General features: G+C 47.1%; 1 protein-coding gene across 3 annotated transcripts in view; it reads left to right on the forward strand.

The window, feature by feature from the left end:
• The window catches only part of TBC1D15 (TBC1 domain family member 15), a 1818951-nt gene that overhangs the window by 1226557 nt on the left and 568013 nt on the right, over positions 1–24381 (forward strand). For all 3 annotated transcript variants that reach the window (XM_069629387.1, XM_069629388.1, XM_069629389.1), the window contains one exon: positions 21383–21486. In XM_069629387.1, the coding sequence (XP_069485488.1) occupies positions 21383–21486 (104 nt within the window). The remainder of the gene's footprint in view (positions 1–21382; positions 21487–24381) is intronic.

Consider the following 24381-nt stretch of genomic DNA (forward strand, 5'->3'; position numbering starts at 1 on the left):
GGGGGCGCCCCAGGGATTGACTTATTACTAGGAATCATGTGAGCCCTTTCGATGGCGAATAGATGAGAGAGAGCTGTGTCGCCACATAGGTCTCTGCACAACTTTTCCACATATTCTTCTATTTTGTTAGGAGTAGCTTGTTCCCATATTCCGATCACTGTAATATTATTTCGGCGGGAGCGCCCCTCCAAGTCCTCATTCTTGACCATGACTGATTTCATCTGTCTTTCGAGGGAGGATACTCTTGCCGTTAATGAAACTGCGCCGTCGTCCAGGTCCGAGATCCTTTGCTCGACGTTATCTAATCTGTCTTTATGTTTGTCCAGGCGATGCTGGAGAAGATCTACCTTCGATGAGTGTGTCCATTTTACTGTCTAGACTCCCTATCCCTGACTTCAGTTCCAGAAGAATCTCGCGGATGCCAACTTGCCGCTGGTGTTCATCTTCCGACTTGCCGTGATCCTGCAGGGAAACCGGGCCATTGTCGCTGGACGCTGGACCAGCGTCAAAGTTACGTTTTCGCTGCCATTTCTCCTGTTTGCCCATCTTGGCGTTAGTTCAGAACTGCTCAGCGCCGCCTTCAGGACTGGAAGGTTGGGGTCGGACTTGTCCCTCACTGGCAGGAGGAAGAGGTGTCTCAAGTTTGCCTTGCCTGAAGTGTTGCTTGTTTTCCTGGTGACAGTTTGCAAGACCGTTGTACAGGATGGTCCCGGAATTAAGCGCTAGTGTTGCGGGTAAGGAGGGCTGGGGCCAACCCCACAATGCAGCTCTGTGTCAATTTCGGCGCCAAGAGGTCCCAGCAAGGCGGGCACAGGTACTTGGTTCTCAGGTGGAGGGGGAGTCATGGCCCAATGTGTTTGAAGGCGGGCGCAGCCGAATTGGGTCAGGATGGCGCCACTGAACTGAGTAAAAAGTTCTGTAAAACCCCAGCTATCGCTCTCACAGCACTGTGCACGCCCGGGGGGTCTAGCTCTGGCAGGTTTCAGTCAGTCAGTCCAAAATATACATAACGCATCAGCTATGGCGGTGGGAGAGGCACATATACACGGTGGTAGTCCTGGGGGGTGCTGTCCAAAGACAACGTTGATGTAAATGCAGGAGAGGGGAGCCTCGCCTCTTAGCGTGTTCCAAGGGCACCGAGGCTGCCTTTTATGTTGCCTGTCTGCATCCGCGAGACGCAGCACCACGGGGGGGCTGCTTACCCCTGCCTTCCCCCCACAAGTCTGCCTCGCTCCCACGAGTCTCCCCTGCACACACCAGTATGTGCGTAAAATATCACTGGGGGGCCCCCGTCACACTCCTTACCTCTGTCGAGCGGCCCTCGCCCAGGTCGGCTGTTCGCGGCACCGGCTGACTACCTCGGTCACGTGGCCTCTCCAACACAGCGTTCTGGTATCTCCCCGCGCGGTTCGGAGGCCGCCACGGAGCTGCCGCTGTCTTCACCTCCCGCTGGCTCCCGGATTAGTGCACCTTCACCCACACACCAGCGAGCGGGCACAGTAAGCTGCGATTTCCCTCAAGGGGCGGGGGTGGGCATCAGTCTCGTCTCCGCAGGCCTGTTCTGGCGCCGGCCACCGCCGCCGGGCCCAAGCAATCTCGGAGTAGTTTCTTGGCAATTTTGGGCGCAACCTGCTTGCGGGGCCCCAGAGGGACCGCGTCTATAGGGCACACACGTCGATGGCTCGGGATTGCAGCTATTAATCAGAATTTTAGAGTAGCTTTCAGGGAGCTCACAGAGGAGCCGCCATCTTGGGTGGTCCTCTAGCGCCCTCTCACGGGAGCACTATTCTTACTATACAATGATTGAATGATAGACAATAAGCCAGAGGGAGTGCTATACCCTCGCAAAACCAGCCATAATTTGTGACAGGGACACAAGATCTTAGGTCGTTTTTAGATCGTCAAAGACCACATATAACTTGCAATTGTTCATACATGTTTATTTCTTTACGATGAGGTTGAGTCTCAGGCACTGTTCTATTGTACCCATCGCTTTCTGGAAACCCACTTGCAGTGGGTCTATTATTCCAGACGAGTCTGCCCATTCTTGGAGATGTCCCAGAATTACCTTGGCATAAAGTTTCCGTGCCCCATCTAACAATGATATTAGGCGGTATTTCCCTGGTTGTTCTTTGAACCCCTTTTTGTAAATTGGTACAATTACAGCCTCCCACTAAACTTGTTGAAATGACAGCATTACGAACTCTTGTCATCACCGGGCTTCATATTTTTTTTTTAATTAACTTTATTTATTAAGCGATTCACGTCTCAAACCATTCAGCATTACAATAGGAGTGCACAAACATATAGAGGAAGGGAACAACTTACAGTTATCAGTGATCAGAGGGAGAGGAAAAACAGTCAATTTACTTAGGGGGGATGAGCTGAGCAGCATATAGACTAGTTCCAGAACTATTGCAATATGGCCGTACTCATTGGTCTGTTGCTTCTGTTGCGGACCGATCAGGTTCCGGCTCAGCACGCTGGGCTAACAGACACGTCACAAATGGTTCCCTGATGTTCTTGGGTCTGTTGCGCTGTCCACGTAGGGAGCCATATTCCTTGTCCATATCACTTATCCGGAGATGGGCTGGTCCATCTGAGCAGAATGCATCTTCGTGCGACTATCATGCATGTTGTTAGGAGCTTCCAGCAGTGTTTTGGAGTTCCTGGAAGCCAGCCAAACATGCAACATAGCAGTTCACAAGGGACTTCCTGGTAGATCATAGTTGAAATTATTCCTACCACCCCTTGCCAGAATGCCAGCAATTTGGGTCAGCTGATCCAGCGTTGCACATCAGGCATCTATCTGACTTGGCATGGTTAAAGAGATGAAAACAGGTCGGGGCTAAATATACCCTGTGTAAGGTTTTAATTTTAATAATTTGCAGCCTCGTGTTGAACGCCCCACTACGAGTAGCTCACAGAGCATTGTCCCCCTGCCTATCTATGAATGTGGATCCTGCATCCCTTTCCCACCTCTGCTTGCACTTTAGGGCCTTCCAGGGGGAATTGCGCTGGACAATCCCATACACTGTGGAAACCAGGCACCTTGCAGAAGGGGACTTAAGCAGATATTGCAGCAGCAGTAGCATAGGGGGAGTATCAGGAAACACCAGGGACCACTCCTACAACCCAATCTACACACATTCTCTTTCGGGTTCAATAACTTTCTTCTAGTGAGAATATCACGTGTTTGAACTAAGTTAAAACGTAGGCGCATGATGGTCGTTCTTAATTGAGGACAAGGTGCTTGATTTAGATGTGGTGGAAGCACATTGAGCTTTTTGTGCTCAAAAATCAAAACTTGGAAATCTTTATACCCAAGACACTCCCTTTTCGTCTCAATCCAATCACACCTGAATAGTTTGATTTTTGCTCGTTCAGGATTGCCAAGCAGAGTGTCTAAACTAATGTCTGCTCTGGTCCAAGATTCTATAGACGTATGCCACACACTTTTTAACAAAGGCATGTTCTGATGATAACATGTATTAGCTACGCTCTCAGCCTACATTATCAGATCTGACATAAATCACGCCATTACGAAATATGGCGCACAACCTCCAGTGATATACTGCACACAAGGACATCAAACCCAACTCATGCCGTATTAGAGGTCATTCAGACCGTTGTCATTTGGGTCACTTTCCAGTTTAGCAGAATACTAACCCAGGTCATCATACCCCCACTTGGGCGACCTCTTGTCCCCTTGATCACTCGTATTATATGGGCTGAATAACCTTGCAAATCTATTTTATCCAGGGCGCACGTCTCGTGGAAAAAGATCAGGTCATACCCTGAGATGAAGTTCCTCCACCAGGGATCTGCTGCAAGTTTTGCTAGCCCTGCGACATTCCATGATAGGAGTCTAACAACTTTAGGGGCCGTGCCTAGTAAACTGTCTTGGCACTGGCTGAGTCAGTCCACTTCTTCTAGGCATGAGTCATTTGGGGTGCTTGACTGTTGGCCACCAGGTTGCGCCAGGACTTCCCTTCAATAAAGTGTTCAGGAGGCAACGGCCGTAGGATGATGTTAGTGCAGCTGGGCGGGTCGGTTCGGGCCTCAATGGCCAAGAGCCCATTGACCTTGAATTAATTCCTTAGCGTTAGTTCGCTGTAATCAAGACCTCTCAGGGATGTGTGTTTCCTACTACATGCTAGGATATCTTCTCTAATTTGTAACACACGTCCTTGTTTTCCTTATCCAATGGGTTACCTTGTTAATGAGCGATTAATTGTCTTCAAAATGTCCCTCACCCGGCTTCTAGACGTTGACCGTGTAAACCTGGTGTCCTTCCGTGACAGTTACCGGTGGCTGATTTTGGTTATGGTCTACTTCTGTCATGCCTCGAGATCTGAGGGGCATGCATTGGTTTGGACTGGGCATTATTGAATGGTCTTAACTGCGGGGGCCACCTGCACGGGTTATCTTGCACATATTTATCGATGACTGTGGAGATACCTGCAGCAAATTTGTCACTCCTCAATCCCAGTGCTGGTTTGTGCTTGGCTATTTGGACAATTGGAGTTGGATGGGTCGGCCACCGTGGAGGCAGTTTTCGGAGGCACATGAATCCTTTCGGGTGGACTTAATGTCAAGTTACCATTCTTGGTACCTCCTATAGGGCTTCCCGGCCTTGACTTTTCATTGAAGTATCCATCCCTTTCATTCGCTTTGGAATGGCTTTAATTTTTAAGCTTGAGGTTGGTGCTTGATTGCAGTTTTTGTATCGCTCCACAGGCAATCCCTTATCAGTTAAATCTTGTTTAAGTCTCTCGATGTTGACCACTGTTGACGCCAAAGAGTCAATTCTCTCTGCCAATTTCATGATTAGGGAATTAATTTTTATCATGGTCGACTGTAGCTCGGGAGTTGATTGCCCCAACAGCTCTTGCCCCTTCTTCGCTATTGAAGAACATTCTCATTGTCACTGCATGATTACAGCTGATCTCCATCCAGGGCGTATTGGCCATGCCTACCCGATTCCCCCCGACTCGACAGGCACTTCCATGGGTGGGGGGGAGCATATCTATTAGAAAGGGCTAAAACCTCCACTCCTTCCACAAACCCGGCTTTTGTTTTTCCTCTAGCTGGTACATTAGATCAATTAGATGTGTTGATATTGGCAGTTTCCTCCGGTAGTCCGACTGGGATACCAACCACTTGCTCACACTCAGTACTCAGGCTTCGATCTCCCTGATTCATGTGTTCATGTTGCCCATCGCTCTTTTTGGGTGTTTCAAGGATTCTAAGGGATTTTACCGAACCCAAAGGTTTGACTTACCAAAAGTTAGACTTTTTTTTTTTTGTTTTATTTCCCGCAAATATATATGTGGGGGGAGACCCCCCACAACCCCCCACCTTACCCCTATACATTTTTTATATACTTCTCCCCCCACATATATATATGCGGGAAATTGGGGGTCGAACTTTTGGGAGTCGAACTTTTGGGGTTAGGTAAAATCGTCCTAAACCTGTTTCAAGAGGTTCCCTGCCTATTGTGTTCTGTGCTGGCTGCTCAGTTGTTTTCATCTGGTGTTGGGAGATTACTCCAGGCAACGGGTTAAAGGGTTGCATAGAATTTCACAGGGAATTTCGTCCTGTTTCTTTATCATCTTCAGCCCTTATCTCGTGCAAGTGTAAAGAGGGCCGGGAGCCTGTGGAAAAGGTGCAAGAGGCACGAAAGTGTAAAAAAGGTGCGAGTGACCCGGAAAGAAAGAATCAAGTGCAGGAGTGCACTAAAGAATGAAAGAAGCTTGAAAGATGCACAAAATAGAGCAGGAATAAAGGACAGTGCAAGAGAAAGGAAAAAGTGCAGAGAACAAAGAGAGGGGCAAGAGGGTAAGAGTGGTCGCGCTGAGGAAAAGTAAAGAGCCTGGCATTTTCGAAAGCTTCTGATTCTACCCCATGAGAGGATGGCATATAAGACCGAAAAGCCGCAAGAGGCCTGAGCTTTGGGGAAGGAAACCCTGAGAGGCCTATTGAGGAAAGCAGACTTTGTGTTTTCTGTTGAAAGCTGGTAGAGGACCAAGCTTGGGGAAGGGAACCCTGAGGGGCCTAGTGAGGAAAGTAAAGTGAAAAAGTTGAAGCTTGGGGAATGGGACCCCAAGGAACTCAAAAGATACTTTTGACATCACTGTAGGGGCCCTGTGAAGGTAGTCTTATGAACAGCCCTGTTGAGTGATCCCATCTGTGTGACATTGACCATATTGCACCCGGTGAGAAGACCACCAGAAGCCTACTTCAAAAGACTTCCCTATCACATTTTTCTGTAAAGCATGAGGGCAAGCATAGGTTTAGACACAACAGACTTTTATTTTGGACTATTAGACAACGACGGCCATTAGAAACATGAGTTAAGGGAGCCATCCCTTTAGAGTTAGGGCCAGTCAGGCATTCCACCAACCCAGGAACCTTGGTAAATAAAGGTTTTAAAACAAATCCTTTTGAGTCTGTGTCTCTCTTGATACCATGCCTGGCTCACATCTTCCATATCTTTTTATTTTTATTTTTTACTTTACTATCATAATCTTGACAGTGCACAGCAAGTTGTGCTATGCCCAGTAAGGTGCTGTCTAAATGCGAACAATGTGCGAGTTGTAGCCGTGCTTCTCGTGCTCACGCTGCTTTACAATGCTGCGTATGTTCTCAGTCTGTCAAAACGTTATAACCTGCTCGAAGGATGACCAGTATGCGCTGCATGGTCGCATAATTATTTAATTAACGTATTCCATGTCTGACTTCGAGAGACGCGAGCCAGTGTCCCTGCATGGGCGCGTCCCTCCTTGCAGTATATTGGTCGGACAGATCTCGACTGCATTTTGGTTGATGCTCTCAGCTTGCCGGATCGTGAGACGCTCCCTGTTATGCTCTATACTGCAGAGTGCTGCTGCCGCTCAACTCACAGTAATCTGTGAATAGTAAAGCAATCAAGCTGAATGTACTGGAATCATTATGTCTTAAAACATTATATTATTATAGATAAACGTTCCACATTGCATTAACACTTTAAATCAACATCATATATATCTCCACATTGTAGCTGGCAATTATTAGTATTTATCTGCTTAAGAGCAGGTAAAAGAAGAGGAAGGCACTGTTAGGCAGAATTGCATGCAGTACCCTCTGGGATCACTACACACAATTAGGACTACAGTTGTGAGCCAAACCAACCTTTGGTATAAGTCTGTACCACACAGTTTTTGGTAGCAAGCTGACCAGCCAGGCTTATCTCAAGAGTAAATGTGAGCAGTACAAGTAGTTACACAGAGGACCTTCAATCACAGTGGTTCAAGTAGACTCAACTTATAACACTTAGCTACATGTTAATGGTGAAGCTAAACTGGTCGCCTGCTACGGAGACAAACACACCCCAGACAAAGTCGATGATCATCATCACCATATACTGGAACCCGGCCACAATAAACACCTTAAAATTCATCAAGGAAATGGAACGAGAAATTGACTGGATTCATCGAAACCACCAAGTTGACCATATAGTCATATGCGGGGAATCTCAACATCAACTGTCAAAATCCCGCCAACCTTCCTACCCTAAAACCTAAAGGCTTACCAACAGACCAGAGGGTATCCAAATGGTTGAATTTAATGGACTCCAGAGCATTCTCCAACCTTGACCACGTCTTTTACGACCCAAAGAGATGTCCAACTTGGGAGAGAGCAAATTCAAAATCAACGATTGATCACATCTTCGTCTCTCGGCCGCTATTAAATCTAGTAACATCATTTAACGTGATAAGAACAGAAGAGAGTGACCACAACCTCCTAGAAACCACCTGGTCTACAGCACCACCCAAAAACACCTCGATGTCCGCCAACATAGAAATAACAACCCAAGGCACAAGATTGAGAATGACTGAAAGAGCAATAAACTCCCTAACGGCAGCTTATAAAGACCAAACCACACGAGAACAGCCTTTGATGGTCGACTATACTCCATTGTTGACTTCTTTCAGAGTTCCACGTGGAAAGAATATCCATACTCGACCCCAACAGAAGCATACATTCGACAAATTAATCTCAGAAATGAAGAGGGAGCTGAGAAGAGCTAAAAGACAAGCAGCAAAACTTAATTCCCAATTAGCACAAAACGCCATTACAATAGCTGTCAAAGCCTATAGAAATTGGCTGAAAGGCTATGGACATAAACTCTATCAGCAAGACGCAGAAAATATCCTCACGGTGATAAACGGCAACCACGCGAGAGACTTCTGGACCCTCATCCACTGAGCTACACCTGGAGCCCTCCCTTGCCAATTAAACGGAGTCGCCGCCTCAGTTTGGGAGACCTACTTCGAAACTTTATTTCAACAACCAGATACCACCCAGGAACTATTGAGTGGTACTGACTCCCCATGGATCAAGTTAGACGACCCTGAAGACATCCAAACACAAATAAGAAAACTAAAACCATCTCGTGCACCTGGACCGGATGGAATTACAAACTTTGACCTAAAATCACATCCGGAAGCATGGTCCTCACTTTTGAGCACAATCTTCAGCCACTGCTCGGCCTCCAAATCTGTTCCCCCATCATGGACTTGTGCGAACATAGTCCCGATCTACAAAAAAGGAAATAGGGCTGATCCAGCCAACTTTCGCCCCATAGCCCTTTTAGATTCAGTAGGTAAACTCTTTGGATCCTTTCTCTTGCAACACTTCACCAGGAGGGCAAATAACGCCCCCTGTCAAGACAACCTTCAAACCGGCTTTAAAAAGAACTTGGGCACGAACGCTAACATCTTGATATTGAATACATTGAAAAGTAAGATCCTGGAAGGCAAACCCTGCCTATACATTATGTTTGTTGACCTAACCCAGGCGTTTGATAAAGTGGACCGTTCAAGACTATGGCAGAAACTAACGCAATGGGAATGCCCACCCGAGCTTCTGAACCCAATCAAAGCATTATACTCCAACACGTCAATGAGAGTTCGGTTAAACCAACAAGGGGACCCTATCTGGGGTGATAAAAACAGCCAGAGGCGTAAAACAAGGCTGTCCGCCTGCACCTGCCTTATTTTGGACCTATCTAGGTGATTTTCAAGATTCAGAAAAACAAATCCGTTCATTTCCACCAAAGTTAGGAGGAGCACAGATCAGTCGCCTGCTATACGCAGACGACCTGATCCTATTGGACCACACCCCAATAGGTCTCCAACGACAACTGAATAACCTACAAAGGTATATGGCCGAAAACAACTTGGAAATCAACGAGTCAAAAACAAAAATGATGGTCCTTCAAAAAACATCGAAGCCAAACGAAAAGATTAGCCTTCAATTGGGACCGGCCCAAATCGAAATTGTTACCAACTTTAAGTACTTGGGTGTCACGTTAGACAGTTCTTTGAAAGAAAAAGCTATGCAAGAAGTTCTCGTAGAGAAAGTTAAGAAGCAATCTATACAGGGGAAGGCCATAGACATCAAATTTGGACAATACTCGTTAATCCCAGTAAGAGACTTTTATAAGAAAAAGGTTATACCATCGCTAACTTACGGGGCGGACGCTATGCCAAATCTTCCACCAGAGTTGTGGCCTAAATTGGAAGCCACGTTCTGGAGAAAAATTCTTGGCCTCCCGAAATCGACCCCGATTGCTCCAATCAGGCGAGAACTTGGCCTATTATCTTTGGGAACGACAGTCGCGTTAGACAGCGTCCTATTATATAGGAAATGTATCATGCCAGATTCCCCGTACGCATACCGTCTGATAAACCAAGAACTTGAATTGAGATCATGCAAAATGCTCCAGAAATGGGAATCTGAGATGCTCAACCTTTTACAATCAGTTGAAAGTAGTAATGAAGAACTGATAACCAATCCAGTTAAAACCTCCAAAAAAATCAAAGAGTGGGACTGGATAAAAACTGTAGAAACAGCAAATAAATACAAACTCACCAGCCACCTCCCACCATTCTTCAAGAAACTGGACACGCTGCAAGCATATCTTAAACTTTTCCCAAGTAGGTCAGCACGACTCTATTTCCTGAAAATTTGACTGAACCTCTTGGGGACAAATGAAATCCTGGCTACCAGAGGCTTAACGCCAAAAAACCGATGCCGCTGTTGCAAATCCACTACAGAAAAGGAAACGATCCGTCATCTCCTTTTGAATTGTCCTGAGACACGCGACATCCGTCATATTTACTTGAAAAACAATATCTCTGACTTCTCATCGTTAGATGAGGAAAATTGCTGGAATAAGCTGATCGCTGGCGTCAAACCAGGCTGGGCCTTGGCGACTGTAAAAATCATGCAACACATCATCAACGTGATGCTTCCACTCAACGATCCGAATACCGTCTCCACTATGACCAACTAACCTATAAGAGACTCATGAGACATATATACAATCTGGATTCCTCATGTCCCCGGTCGTCTGCCCCTCTTCTACATTTACCTGTCTTTGTCTCCTATTGGACTTGCATTGATGGTTTACTTTCTTCACAAGAATGAAAATCAGTTACGCTTTTGGTTTGACCTTCTGATTTGAAGTCAACACATTCCACTTCTTTGTTAAAAAATCCAAAGTGATTGAAAACATTTTTTTTTAAAAATAAAACAAAAAAATATATACTCAAGGTTTCTTGGTAAAACACTTATTAATTTATTACACTCTCATTTAGAAAGACGGGGAAGGCGACAGATGACGGCGCTTCCTAGAATTCCTCAACGAGGCAGAGGAATGGTGGGGCGCCGTTGTCGACGCCGTCAGCGCCTCGTTCGACATTGACACCGATTCCCTCGGCGCCCTCGATGCCGTTTGTGGAATATTTGCCAGAGGTGCCCCGGAGGGTTGTGGAAGCTCCGCGGAAGGCTCTTAGTAAGTCTGTGAGGCCCTGTTTTTGAGCCCTATTCTGTTCCTCCTCCTTGATTGGATTTGTTCCAGCCTTTGGAGTATATTTCACAGGTGGAGTAAGGGTCTGATGATGAGATGGTTGTGCCTCCTGATGTCCCTGAGGACCTTTTGTCGGGGCACATTCAGATGGAGGAACTCCGTCAGTCCTTGCATGACGCCAGTCGTCTTGACACCTCTCCGGAGGTGGCGTTTGGCAGGCCTGAGCCTGGGACGCATGCCAAATCCTCCTATAGGCGTCTCATGTCAAGGGTGACTGAATACTTGGGGTGGTCTGGTCCACCTGTTGATTTTGATCAGGATGATCTGGCGGACATCCTGGATCAAGGTCCACCCACTGACCCGGTGTTGCCATTTCACATGGCTTTGCAATGAAGGGTGGCGGCGGCTTGGACTGCTCCGGAGAGTCTCCCGGCAGTGAATAAGTCGCTTCTGAAAAAATACCACCCAGCCAGTAGTGACCCGTGCTACTTGTCGACGCACCCTACTCTGGAGCGTTTGGTGGTGCAGGCTGTTAGAGAGAATTCTGTGCATTTCCCTAAGGGAGCACTACACAAGATTAGGACTACAGGTGAGAGCAATAAATCCCCTTTGGTATCAGTCCGCACAACAAAGATTTAGTTGGTAGCTGTGGCTGAGCAGTCAGACTTATCTCAAGAGGGAGATGAGCAGTATTCAGGGTTTACACAATAGGCCCACTAGACTATGGAACAAGGAAACACTGACCAAAGCTTTGGATTTAAAAAGTAGATACATATTTATTTCATGCACTTCTAATAAAACACATGTATCACAGTCATAAATGGGGCAATCGCACGATGCCAACCAGACAGTGGCAACCACCACAGAGCAACTGGTAATCCCGATCTTTAACCTTAGTTCTCACTGCCTCACTGAGACAGAAACTAGTGTCTTAAGTAAGGGACTATCTTTTGTTCCAACTAAAGTTGCAGATAAATTCACTACTGAAGCACAGATGAGAAATTTCTTCAGATTGATAAGGCTCAAGTATTTTTTCCGCAATCCAAAAGAGGGGCTCATTCCAGATGATAATATATCAGGACTTAAATGTCCTTCGTCCTTTACACCAGCTATGATCTCTCCGGAGATTCTCACTTTCGAAAACAAAATAAGAGAATTGAATTATCTCTTTAAAAACAAAAACCAACAAAAAGATAATCTAACACAAGCAGAGCGAAGAGCTTTAAAAAATCTCGAAAATAACACCTCCTTTGTAGTGAAACCCGCTGACAAAGGGGGGGTTATCGTACTGTGGGATGTGAACGCATATAATCTGGAAATTGAAAAACAGTTGGACAACCAATTATGTTATCGGAAACTTGTGGGCAACGCTACTACGGGATTGACTGAGGAAATCTTGAGCCTTATGAAACATGCACACGATCAAAAGTGGATCTGTAAAGATGAGCTGATGTTCCTGACTAGACCCAATCCGACCACCCCGGCTTTTTACTTATTACCCAAAGTACATAAGAATGCGATTCATCCACCTGGTCGCCCTATTGTCTCAGCTATAGGCTTATTGTTGGAGCCTCTTTCCATTTATGCAGACTCTTTCCTGAGACCATTTGTGGCTAAAATGAAATCATATGTGCAAGACACTAAAGCTATGATACACATCATTGCCAGTCTACACCCAGGGGCCGATGACATCTTGGTTACCCTTGATGTAGAATTGTTATATACTAACATCCCCCAGGACCACTGCATTGAAGTATTACATCAATATCTAGAGACAAGAGCTGACCGTACAGTGCCATCCAACTTTATCATCGAATGTGTGAGGCTGGCACTTAAAACAAACTTTTTCTTGTGTAACCAAACCTTTTACCAACAAAGGCAAGGGACTTCAATGGGTGCTACATTTGCACCGGACTTAGCAAATTTATACATGGATCACTACGAATCTAACTTCATCTACACAGCGACTAATCCTTTCCATGAACACATTAGTTCATGGCATCGCTATATAGACGATGTCTTCATGCTCTGGCCAGGACCAACTAGATCTCTTTCTAATATGGCTTAACAGCCAAACTCCAACCATCAAATTCACCATGTCATCAAGCACTGACAATATAGCCTTTCTTGATCTAAAAGTCTTTAAAAAGGAAAACCAACTGGGTACCACACTATTAAAAAAAACCTACAGACAAGAATACGCTTTTACTTTTCAGCAGCTTCCACCCATCCAGTCTACGGGATAATTTGCCCTATGGACAATTCCTTAGAATCCGACGGAATTTTAGTGAAATGGCTGACTTTAAAACCAATAGCCAGTTTTTGAGTGAAATACTAAAACAGAGACAATATCCTAGGAAAATAATCAAGAGATCTATGAAGAGAGCACGTAACGCAAATCGCGAAGTGATCCTTCAGATAGACACAAAAAGCCACAAAATGATAGAATTACATGTGTCTCATCTTTCTTGCCCCTGAGTAATGACCTAAGAAGGGTGATACTAAAAAACTGGAAAATCATTCACACCGATGATTTTCAACCTAATCGTCCAAGATTTGCCTTCAAACGGATGCCAAATCTGCGGCACAAATTAGTACACACCTACCCTATTAACAACACTGAGACACTCACTCACCCACCAGTCAGTGGACACTATGCATGCGGACATTGTTCAGTTTGCCATTTGACCAAGAATTTAAAGCAGATTGACCTGTATGACAGGCTGTGGAAATACCGATCTTTCTCGAATTGCTTGACCAAATGGGTGATCTATGGGATAAAATGCCCTTGTGGGTTAATCTACACAGGTAAAACTATTAGGTCAGTCAAATTACGAATCGTAGAACATCGCTCAGCCATTCGTAATGGTACTCCTGATAAACCATTGGTGGCCCATTATCTAGAATCAAAACACACATGTGAAGACATGTTTTGGTTTGTTATTGAAACCTCTAAAGCTCACCCACGGGGAGGGAACAGGGATCTGTTCCTTAAAAAAAAAATGGAGCAAAAATCGATCTACAATCTTAATACAGTCCAGTCCGGCCTTAATATTGCCGTAGAGTGGAATTTGTTTATCCACTAATGGCCTAATGGCTCAGAGAACCATTGAGGGGTTAATGAAATATGATTTCTTTGCCAAATCTGTCCATCATGTCTGTTGGAGGGTGGTGCTTTGCTGAAAAATTGCCATATAATGCACAACCATTATGTGCACAAATATGTTCTAGATGAAAAAATGCATTTGATATATAATACATACCTCCATACTAAGAACTAGCAATCAGATCATGTTCTATTCTAGTGTTAAGTATATTTTTTCAGGACCTCTATACACTCAAAAATGGCCGAATCTTATTTAACATTGAGGAAGGTTCTTCCTCTATTACATGCACTGAAGGATTGGATTTGGTAGTCCTCTGTTGATGTCAATGAATGACATTTTGCTTACACCGGTATTTCACCACTGAAACCACGGTGGAAAGCGATTCTGTGAAGGCGAGCGTGCACACGATAGGTAAGCCTGTTTTGTACTTTATGCCACATTCGGCTGCTGTCTTAAAACGAACAGAGAGTCTAATTGCACTCTCTGGTGTCTTCGCCCCCCACACAGAGCTATTCACTGACACTCGGCATATGCGAGCGGTTCAAAATAACGAATCCAATATATACTAATACAAGATAGCCTTTGGGATCGTCATGGCCAAGTAAGTGTTACTCATTGCCATTTATATGCTTGAAAGAAATGAAAAGCATGTGAAACCACATGCTTGAATTGAAGGGCTTTTTGCATTGTTTGTAGATTCCATGATGCATTATGGGACATGTAGTGTCCGTAATACCATAGAAACTCGGTTCACTATTGATATTCCTCTGCAGGACTTGAAACTAAAATCCTTGCCTTATACATTAAATGATAAATATGATTCATTCATATATCCAAATGCGACTATTGTTGGCTCAATATGTTACTTGTTTCAACAGAAACCTAAATAATTCACGTATTGATTTACAGCCTGAATTCCTAAGACGGACTGGTCTGCCGCCTCAATTAAATTGATTCACGCAATCGTTTTGCCCATCACACCACAAGAAATTATTCTAAGGTTAGCAACTTGGCTACTTGTTTGGTATGCATATACACACCATCATCACAGTTTTTATCAGTTTGAGTAAAACATTTTCATTTATCTTTTTAGGTCTTTGCACTGACACATAGGCGCCATGTTGTCAGTGTAACTTGTTTCTTTAACCTATCGCGTCCTGAAGACGGGGCTTGGGACTTGACTGATGAGCTTTAAACTGCAACAGTGTTGTCCTTCTCCCCAGAAACATATTTAAGTGTTGACGCTATTATACCATGTTGTTGTATAATTGAAATGCGATCAAAACACACCATTACTAACATCACACAAATTGTATACTGCAAATGTCTTGGTGCTTGCTTTTCTCGCTCATTTTTGTTTCCACAAATGACGAACGCTGGAAATAGGTTTTTTTATGTCATTTTATTACGTTGTGTTTGATATAATAATTAAAATATGCTAAATACATCACTCTGTCTATGGTGGGAGATATAATCCTATGAAATTCCTACTGTGAGGTTCATTTCTGACAAGTAGCCTTCCTTCGGTGTGTTAGAGGTGGGTAGCTAGTGGTATATGTACGTTTTCTCCTGTTGTATCTTTCCTCACATACCACAGCCCCCATGAAAAATTGAGGAAATCCTTTTGCTCATCACATTTGCTTACCCCTCACAGTCATCAAGCAAGTTAAATGAAGTCAAAGGAAAAATATACACACTTCCAAGTTAAATTGTAGACCAAGTGAACCAGAGTGAAAACTGAGCAAAACGGCACAGTGACAACTACACACAAGGGATCCTCTAACAATTTCTCACAAGGGAGGGAAAGCACACGTTATATAGAAACAGTTCCTTACACACCCTAGTAACACTTCCCATCAGTTTGTGAACCAGCTTAAGCAAGGCAGTGTATCAGTATAAGCAATACTTAAATGAGAACCGAGCAAAATGGCATTTCACAAGGTTTAAAAATGGGAAGGAAAGGGTAGTTAAAAGAAATAGGTGCACCAACACAGTTCTCAGTGAAAATCAATCGAAAGAAGGCAGATCTAACAAATGTGACCAGAGTCAGTAGGCCTGTGCCAGAGTCAGGGGTACAGGGCAAGGGCCCAGGAGTAAAAATGTTCTTGTAGCTGCAGTCAAGTCTTCGGTTAACGAAGTGGAAAAGGTGGATGCAGAAATTGAAAAGACAATGTTAAGAGAGAGGGGCGGCCAACCCAACAGGTAGGTAAAGGATTTAAAACACCTTTAGTGCTACTGCGAAGAAAGGGCGGCCTGGTGGAACAATGTACCTTTAAATGAAGAAGCGGCTCCTGCGGTGGCGGTAGTTCCTGGTAGTTCCTGCAGTTCGGGTGATCCAGCAGAGCAAGAGAGGCTCTCGTCGTGGAGGAAGGTTCGAGTTATTGCACTACCCAGGGATGAAACCAGCCGCGGTGCTGCCCGACGAATAAAAGGTACGCTCCTTTAAATCGCGGTCTGGGTGGACTGGTGCCTGGCTATCCGGCCTCCGAGTACAGGGTATGGGAGATTCGACCAAGGCAGGTGCGGGAAGGCGATTGGCAAACTGGTTGGCCCCACCAGCTCAAGGGAAGAAAGCTCTTGCAGGTGAAGATCTTCTCTCGTCGTGTGGAGAAAAGTGGTGAGATGCTGCAGCAGAGCTTCATCGGTGGTTCAGTCGTTGCAGATGTCTTTGGCTTCTCTCCTCCTCGGCTTCTTAGTTCAAGTGGCTACGTCTTGCTCTTCCAGTCCTCAGGACCCTGCTTTTATGCAAAAAGATCCCCATTCATACATCCTAGCTGTCACTCACACAGTGGAGTGGTCATCTTGGCGGGAGACCCTCCAGCCTATAAGGATAGAGTGCGACATGGGTTGCTGAGGCAACCCTGTCCAGGGGTCCTACTTCCCCTCCCACACAATGGACCCATCCCAGACTCAGTGGCGCCGAAAGGAGGGCTTCTCGGCAGAAGCCCGCCAAAAGGACAAACAAAGGATCCCCGACCTGGGTTAGGAGATTCGAGGAAGACACGAGAAAGAAGTTATATTAAAGTTCTGGCAATAAAAACCTTCCGGAGTAAAGTTGATATTAAAATACAGACCGGCGGTATGTTAGAGGCTGTCGGAAAAGGTGGTAGCTTCGAACAATGGGAAGATCCCATAGGGAAATATTTGCGGTCGAATATTTATGGTAGTAACCACTGTCACCAGCCAGAAACTTTTGAGACAGGGACTGTACGGTACCCTCTTGAAAATGAACATAGGGGAAAAACTATTAACCCCTTCCAGTACCTCCATATGAAGATGGGTTGCACTAGTTTAGTTCATAGGATTTGACTAGTAAAGTCAATGGGGACTTTACATGCCCGGGGAGACAGTAAGTCAGTGCCAGGGTATGGAGTCTATGTTTGGGGGTCGCTACGACACCCCTGTGTCACTGCACTGAGGGTGCTGTGTAACACATGTGAATAAAGATGGTTCCTATGGGGTTGAGAAAGATCCCATAGGAATTAAACACAAAAATAGCCTAGAACACACATAGCAAAAATGCCTAAGAGTGGGAAAAATAGTCTCACTCTTAGCAGGTAAAAAGAGACAAACCCTTCAAGTCCAGCAAAGCTACTGGGGGACTCTATAGGTAAGGGAAATTAGCCATAGAATGAGAATTCTCCCTAACTCAGGCAGCTAAGGCCCCCACGAAGCAGGCTGCCTACCCTACCATCCCTCCTGATAGGGACGATAAGCGCTTTGATGGTTGGGCAAAGAAAGTATTTTCATCTGGGGGTATGGCTTTGAAGGCAGCCAACTCCGTTTGTGCCTTGGCGAGATTCACTCACACTGTGTGGGATTGTGTATCTTTGGCGGCTGAGCATATTCCTGAAGGGGAAGAACGGGATGGTTTCCAGCCCTCGAGCAAGACGGCAAGGATGCCATGTGTGAATCCGTTCAGTCGGGTTTGGGCACGGCAGACTGTGTCAGCCGGTCCATGGCTGCGAGCACCGTGATACGCAGGTTTGCGTGGTTGCGGAAGTCAGGGTTTTCTCCTGATGTGCAATCCAGGCTTCTCAACATGCCCTTTGATGGAGTTCATCTGTTTGGCAATAAGGCTGACGAGAGCCTTGAGAGGTTGCAAACCTCCAAAGCTGCAGCAAAGTCTTTGAGCGCTGCAGTACCTCAACCTCTGTCTTTTCAACCTAGGGGACAGCAATGGAGGGGAGGTTCCTTTCGGTACTACTCTACCTTTGGTAGATCGAGAGGAGATGTCATTCAAAGGGGCCACCTTAGGAGTACCAGAGGTGGAAAGCAAGTTACTCGAGGTGCCAAAGCCGCTCGGGCAGTTGCCTCTTTGCCCTCAGGAACTGCCGCAGCCACGTCCGCTCAGTCATGAGGCCATGTCCCATGGTTGGCTGGTTGGGGGCAGACTTGCGTAGCATCTTGGAGAATGGCGAGCCATTACTTCAGATGTGTGGGTTCTGGAGATCATAGCCCACGGCTACTGTCTTCCCTTCCGGCAAAGGCCTCACGACAATCCACCGGGGAAGCTCTGTTTGAAGCGTCCGGATCCGCTCCTTGCTCAGGAAATCCTATCCCTGCTGGAGAAAGGCGCCATAGAACTGTTGCCTGTTTTTGATCCCAAAAAAGGACGGGGGATTGAGACCCATTCTGGACTTGCGTTGGTTGAACAAGCTCCTCAGGAAGGACAAGTTCAAGATGGTAACTCCTTCTCAAGTCCTCCAGGCCCTTCAACTTCAGGATTGGTTGGTGTCTCTCGACCTCAAGGATGCTTACTTTCATGTGCCTGAGCACAGGAAGTACCTGAGGTTTGTGGTTGGCAACTCGCATTTTCAGTTTCGGGTCCTGCCAGTCGGCTTGACCTCCGCCCGAGGGTCTTCATCACGCTGATGATGGTGGTGGCAGCGTATCTCAGGAAAGGGGGTTTCACGTCTACCCCCACCTGGACGATTGGTTGATCAGGGTGCGCTCTCCCGAGCAAGCCCTAGATCATCTGTCCGTCACCTGCCACTCCCTTCACGAGCTGGGCTTCTCCCTCAATTTAAAGAAGTCCCATTTGACACTTACCTAGCGGCTCAAATACATATGAGCAGTGCTCCACACATCCCTGGGGCAGTGTTCGTCTCCCCAAGTGAGGGCTCATCACATTCTGCAGATGGTGGACAAATTTCAACATGCCCAGAGTCTCCCGGCGTTCGAGTTCTTGAGGTTGACCGGCCTCATGGCCTCCAGCATTTTCCTGGTGCCAGAGGCCAGGCTGCGGATGAGATCTCTGCGGTGGGTGCTCAAGATGCAGTGGTCGCAGTTCTCCGGCAGGATGTCCGATCCCGTTCAGATTCCGCCCTCGGTCACACAGGATCTTCTGTGGTGGGCTGTCAAAGGCAATCTGATGAAGGGAGCTCCGTTTTGGCAACCTTGGCCGGAGGTGACTATTGTGACGGACGCATCCCTCATGGGTTGGGGAGCTCATGCCAACGAGTTCACAGCCAGCAGCTGTTGGTCTCCGTCGGAGTCCAGACTCCACATCAATCTGTTAGAGCTGTGGGCCGTCAGGCTAGCCCTGAAGGCTTTTCTGCCGTCTGTGCGGGGGAAGAATGTCCTGATTATGACAGACAATACAGTGGCGATTCACTACCTCAACAAAAAAGGGGGGGCATGGTCACTCCCCCTTTTGTGCAGGGAGGCGATGCAGCTCTGGTTCTGGGCCATCCAGCAGGAAATTTCTATCTCTGCAGTTCAACTGGCTGGAGACGAAAAAGCGGTGGCAGACGCTCTGAGCAGGCAGAGCACAGTCTCTCATGAGTGGGAGCTGGCTCAGGAAGTTCTGTTGGAGATCTTTGCCCTTTGGGGAACCCCACAAGTGAATCTCTTTGCCACCAGTGTCAACCGGAAGTGCAGAGTTTTCTGCTTGCGGGAATTTCCTCCAAGAGGAGCCTTAGGGGACGCGTTCGTAGTGGAGTGGTCCTTCCCACTGCTGTACGCGTTTCCTCCAGTCCCCGTCATTCCGCAAGTGTTGCAGAGGTTTGGTTCCCGGATGATCCTCATTGCTCCTGCATGGGCCAGGAGAGCGTGGTACCCGGACCTTCTCAACATGTCAATCTGCCTTCCACGCCGTCTTCCCTACCAAGACGATCTGCTGTCACGGGAGGGGGGGTCGGGTTCTCCATCCAGAGGTCAAGTCTCTCAGCCTCATGCTTGGTATCTGAAAGGTTGAGGTATAAGGATTGGGTCCTCCCCGAAGACGTGATGGAGGTTTTGCTTTCGGCCAGAAGGTCCACAACGAAATCCCTGTACCGTTGCCGTTGGAGAAAATTCTGTGACTGGTGCAGGGTACAGAATGTGGATCCTTTCCAATGTTCCATTCCTTTGGTTTTGTCTTTTTTGCTTTCTTTAGCCCACAAGGGCCTGCAAGTGGGTACCATTAAAGGTTACCTGGCGGCGCTGTCCATATTTAAGTGCTTATCTGAGGAATGTTCTTATTTTAAGATCCCTTTGATTTCTTAGTTTCTAAAAGGGCTAATGTGTTTCCACCGTCGCCTTTCCAGGTGCCGGGATGGGATTTGAATTTGGCTTTAAAGTTCCTAATGGGAGCTCCCTTTATAAAGCCATTTGATTGGGCATTCTAAAATTCTAAAATTGTAAATTCTTTTCCCACCTCCATACGTTGGTACTGCTTTGGGAGTCTGTCATAGATGTGGAACACATCGGAGGACACAATCCTCTCGAAGAACAAGTTACTTACCTTATCTGGTAACGTTCTTTCGAGTGGATGTTCCTCCGAAGTATTCCACATCGCACCTTCCGAGCCTGCCCCTCTACAGAAGTTCTTATGCGATTGCAGCAGCGTTTCCGCAAGGCTTTCTGCAGTCATACTGGCAGGAGATTGATGCCACACGTTCTGGGGAAAAAACTAAAACTGAGGATACGGGTGCCGTGCGTCCTATATATAACATCCGGTGACGTCGACCATCGACGCAGGCCCTCGAGGAACAACGTATCGACGCAGGACGCCCTCTGCCGAAAATATTCCGAAGCAGCACAGCTGTGGTCATTACCTGTCATAGATGTGGAATACGTCGCAGGAACTTCCCATCGAAAGAACTTTAGCAGATAAGGTAAGTAACTTGTTCAACTACTTAAAAAGAACAAACTCCTGGGATGTGGAGTGCATTTCTGGTCGATTTCTGAGTTATTTTTCAAGGAAGTTGTACAAAAAATAAAAACATATAAAGTTATAAGATTTGAAAGGCTGCTTAAGAGTGGCATTTAAGAAGTTAAATCATAATGTTCGCCTCTGGTCTTGACATAGAATGAAATGCTTGTCCTAGGTTTAACACTTTCCCACTGTATACATCATCCTAATTATGATTTTTAAACAAGCATGTCATAGTTGCATAATGTTGAAGTTTAAAGTACATTTTAATTTTTTTAGGGAGTATGCCATGCACTGAGAAAAGAAGTTTGGAAGTTTCTTCTGAATTATTTTTCATGGAACAGTACAAAGGAAGAAAGGCTCAAATTGCAGAAAGCAAAAACGTAAGTGTAAATTGCACTACTGGTGCATCATGTGATTGTTACTCTAGACTCCTGGGGATTTTCATAATTCTGTTGGAAACCGAACATATCTTGCAAAGCAGAAGAAATATTTTAGAAACCGGTGCACAGATGTTGCTGAGCCTGTGCACAGGCGCATCACTCTGTATGCATACACTTGTTTCAGTGCCTCTGTCCCTTCTTTCCTCTTGGACAGGGTGTAGACTTCTAGCAGTAGTGCAATTTAGTTTGACAAAAACCTTTTAAAATGTTCTTTGGTGAGACCACCAGGAGGCACAGACCGAAATGGCTGTGTAAAGCAGCAGCTCCACCACACGCCGTCAAATCAAAGATTGTGGCTCTTGCCCCAGTAAATATTGAGCCAGAGCACCATACCTTTTGTCCTGCAAGAACCAGGAAGGGGGCTCCGGTGCAGATTTGCTGCGCCGGGCGGGATTTAGTGGATTAAACGTAGAGGCGGCCGCAGTGACATTGCAGAGAGGCGGGAGGCAGGGTCCCGCAGGTGCGCCGAAGAGTCGGTGTGAGCTGACAGCAGAGGGTTGGTGCCATCCATTGGTGCAGGCTTGTTTCCCCTTGTTGCACTGCGTCGCTCACGCTGCACCACCGCAGTGGTGTTGGTGCGGGATAATCAGGGTGGAAGAGAGAGCCTTTGGTGGAATTAGGGACCAGACCCCGAGAAGTGGCCCTCGCCATCATTGTGGCGCGGAAGGAACGGCCCCAGGAGCAGCCGGTCTGGGGCATTGCCAGGTGAGAGGAATGCGGGAGGAGGCGTCAGAGAGACCCTGTCGGCGTAAGGGGCAGAAACAGTGCTGCAGCTCCGAGCGGCGTGACGGGGAGCTGGAGGGATAGCGGCCTGCCTTCCCTCCCTGGGTGATTGACTGTCCGATGCCCTGTGAGGCCAGAAGAGCAGCAGGGAGGCAGTCTGGATAGGAATTGAAGGCCAGAGAGGTTGGCTTGAAACGACCTCGGCCAGGGGCGGTGAAACCTCTTTATCAAAACATGGAGCAACTGAGAAGCTTCAGATACCGACTCCGGACCTGAGGACACACCGGCCCTCTGGTGCAGGGCGAAGATGCCTTCACCAGGAATGTGAGGGGAGCTCGAGACTTCCAAGCCCAGAAAGATTGTCAGGTCGGGGTCCTGGGTGTCATTACCCCACGGGAGTGCTGGGTGGAGGTCCAGAATTGGTAGAGTGCGCAACCCCTGAAACAGGAGTGAGTCAGGAGTGGGTGACAGAGGTGGCGGGACAAAGACCCCCCCTCAGCAACGCCCAGGATGCGGCTTAGGGCGAACAGTGGAGTGCATGCTTGGAAGGAGGTGAATGGCCCCAGGGGGACACGTGCCTTATTGTACCTGAGGTGTGTCAAGTCTGGTTAATCATCTTCCACAGGCACACTGGAGGAGCCCCGGGGGTCCCCCTGGACATAGAGGTGCCGCTCAGGTGGGGGTCTTGTCACTTCATTGCCTTCGGAAAGGCTCAGGAGGTGGCCAAGGGGGAACCCACCTTAATCAAAATAAGATGGCTACACAATGAAGTATAACGGTGCCTGCCTTGACCAGAGGTGATCTAAAGGATATCTTCCAAGAGATCAAAGCGATTTGGACAGACATCCAGGCATCAATCTGCGACCTCAAGGGTCGCATAGACAAACTGGAGGACAAAATGGAGGGGATGGAGAATAATCATTTGCAGATGGACCTCCTAGACATGAAATATGAGTCACGCCTTACGGACTTGGAAGTGAGGGAGGAAGAAACTCTTTAAACTGGATGACCTGGAAAATAGGGAGCACTTGAACAACCTATGCATCCTTGGCGTCAGAGAACAGAAGGGAGATTCATTGGCCGAGGTGGGAAGGAAGGTGCAAGGACTGATCAACCAACTATTTGCTTTAGAAGGCGGGAAGGAGGTACAGTTGAAAAGGGCCCACAGAGGTGGATGAGGTAAAGGCCCAAGGTCGATAGTAGTCCGCTTCCTAAGGTACAGAGAGGAAATTGAGGTTTTGGAGTAGGCAAAACGTCTGGGGAACTTCCAATACGAGGGAGACAGAATCAGGATGTTCCAGGATCTATCGGGACTCGCTCTGTCCTGCCGAAGAGACAGCTGCCCCCTTACACAGTGGCTGACTGAAAGGGGCATTGAATATCGCTGCTCCTTTCCATTCGCCCTGTCATTTGAAAGAGGGGGGGGGGGACTATTGGATGACCAGTGGTCAGGAGGCACAGCCGGTCCTCAAAGGAGAAAATTTGAACGAAGGCCCGGAAGGGTCCGGGGTTGCACAGGTGGAGCAGCGTGGACCAGCGAGTCCACAGAGTGTAAAGAAGATGATGCCGGGCGGCAGGATGTTTAAAAAGCTCAACACCCCTCCACAGAAGAAGCCCTTGATAAAGGAAAGGGGCCATTAAAGCTATAGCAGGGTAGAAGGAAAAGTCACGCAAGAGTTTGGAGAATGGGGGGAGGTGAGGGGGTAACTGAGATGATGGGTGAGGCAAGCAGTCGCCCCTGGTGACCCATCACAAGGTGAGCGTCTTGGAAGGGAGATAGTTTTCTGGTTTGGGAGGAGTGGGGGCGGGGAGGTGTAGGGGGGGTTTTGCGCCATTGGAAGCAGGGCCAGAGCGAACATAAGGATGGAGGTTACTGCATCACAGGGGCTTGAGTGGTTGGGACACGCGCTCATGAGTCCAGATGACGCACATTGAGACTGGGGGCCGGGCTGAGGTTCTCAGGATGGGGACTCTGAATGTTAAGGGCTTGAATTCGCCCACCAAGCGCTCACTGGTGGGGGGGGAGGGGGAATCTGGAAACGAGACCACGATGGGTTACTGATGCAGGAGACACGTCTGATTCAAGGAGAGGAGAGACGTATTCCAGGGGCC

This window comes from Ambystoma mexicanum, chromosome 12 (assembly GCF_040938575.1).
Source record: "Ambystoma mexicanum isolate Mex_15411 chromosome 12, UKY_AmexF1_1, whole genome shotgun sequence".
In the NCBI taxonomy this organism is placed as follows: domain Eukaryota; kingdom Metazoa; phylum Chordata; class Amphibia; order Caudata; family Ambystomatidae; genus Ambystoma; species Ambystoma mexicanum.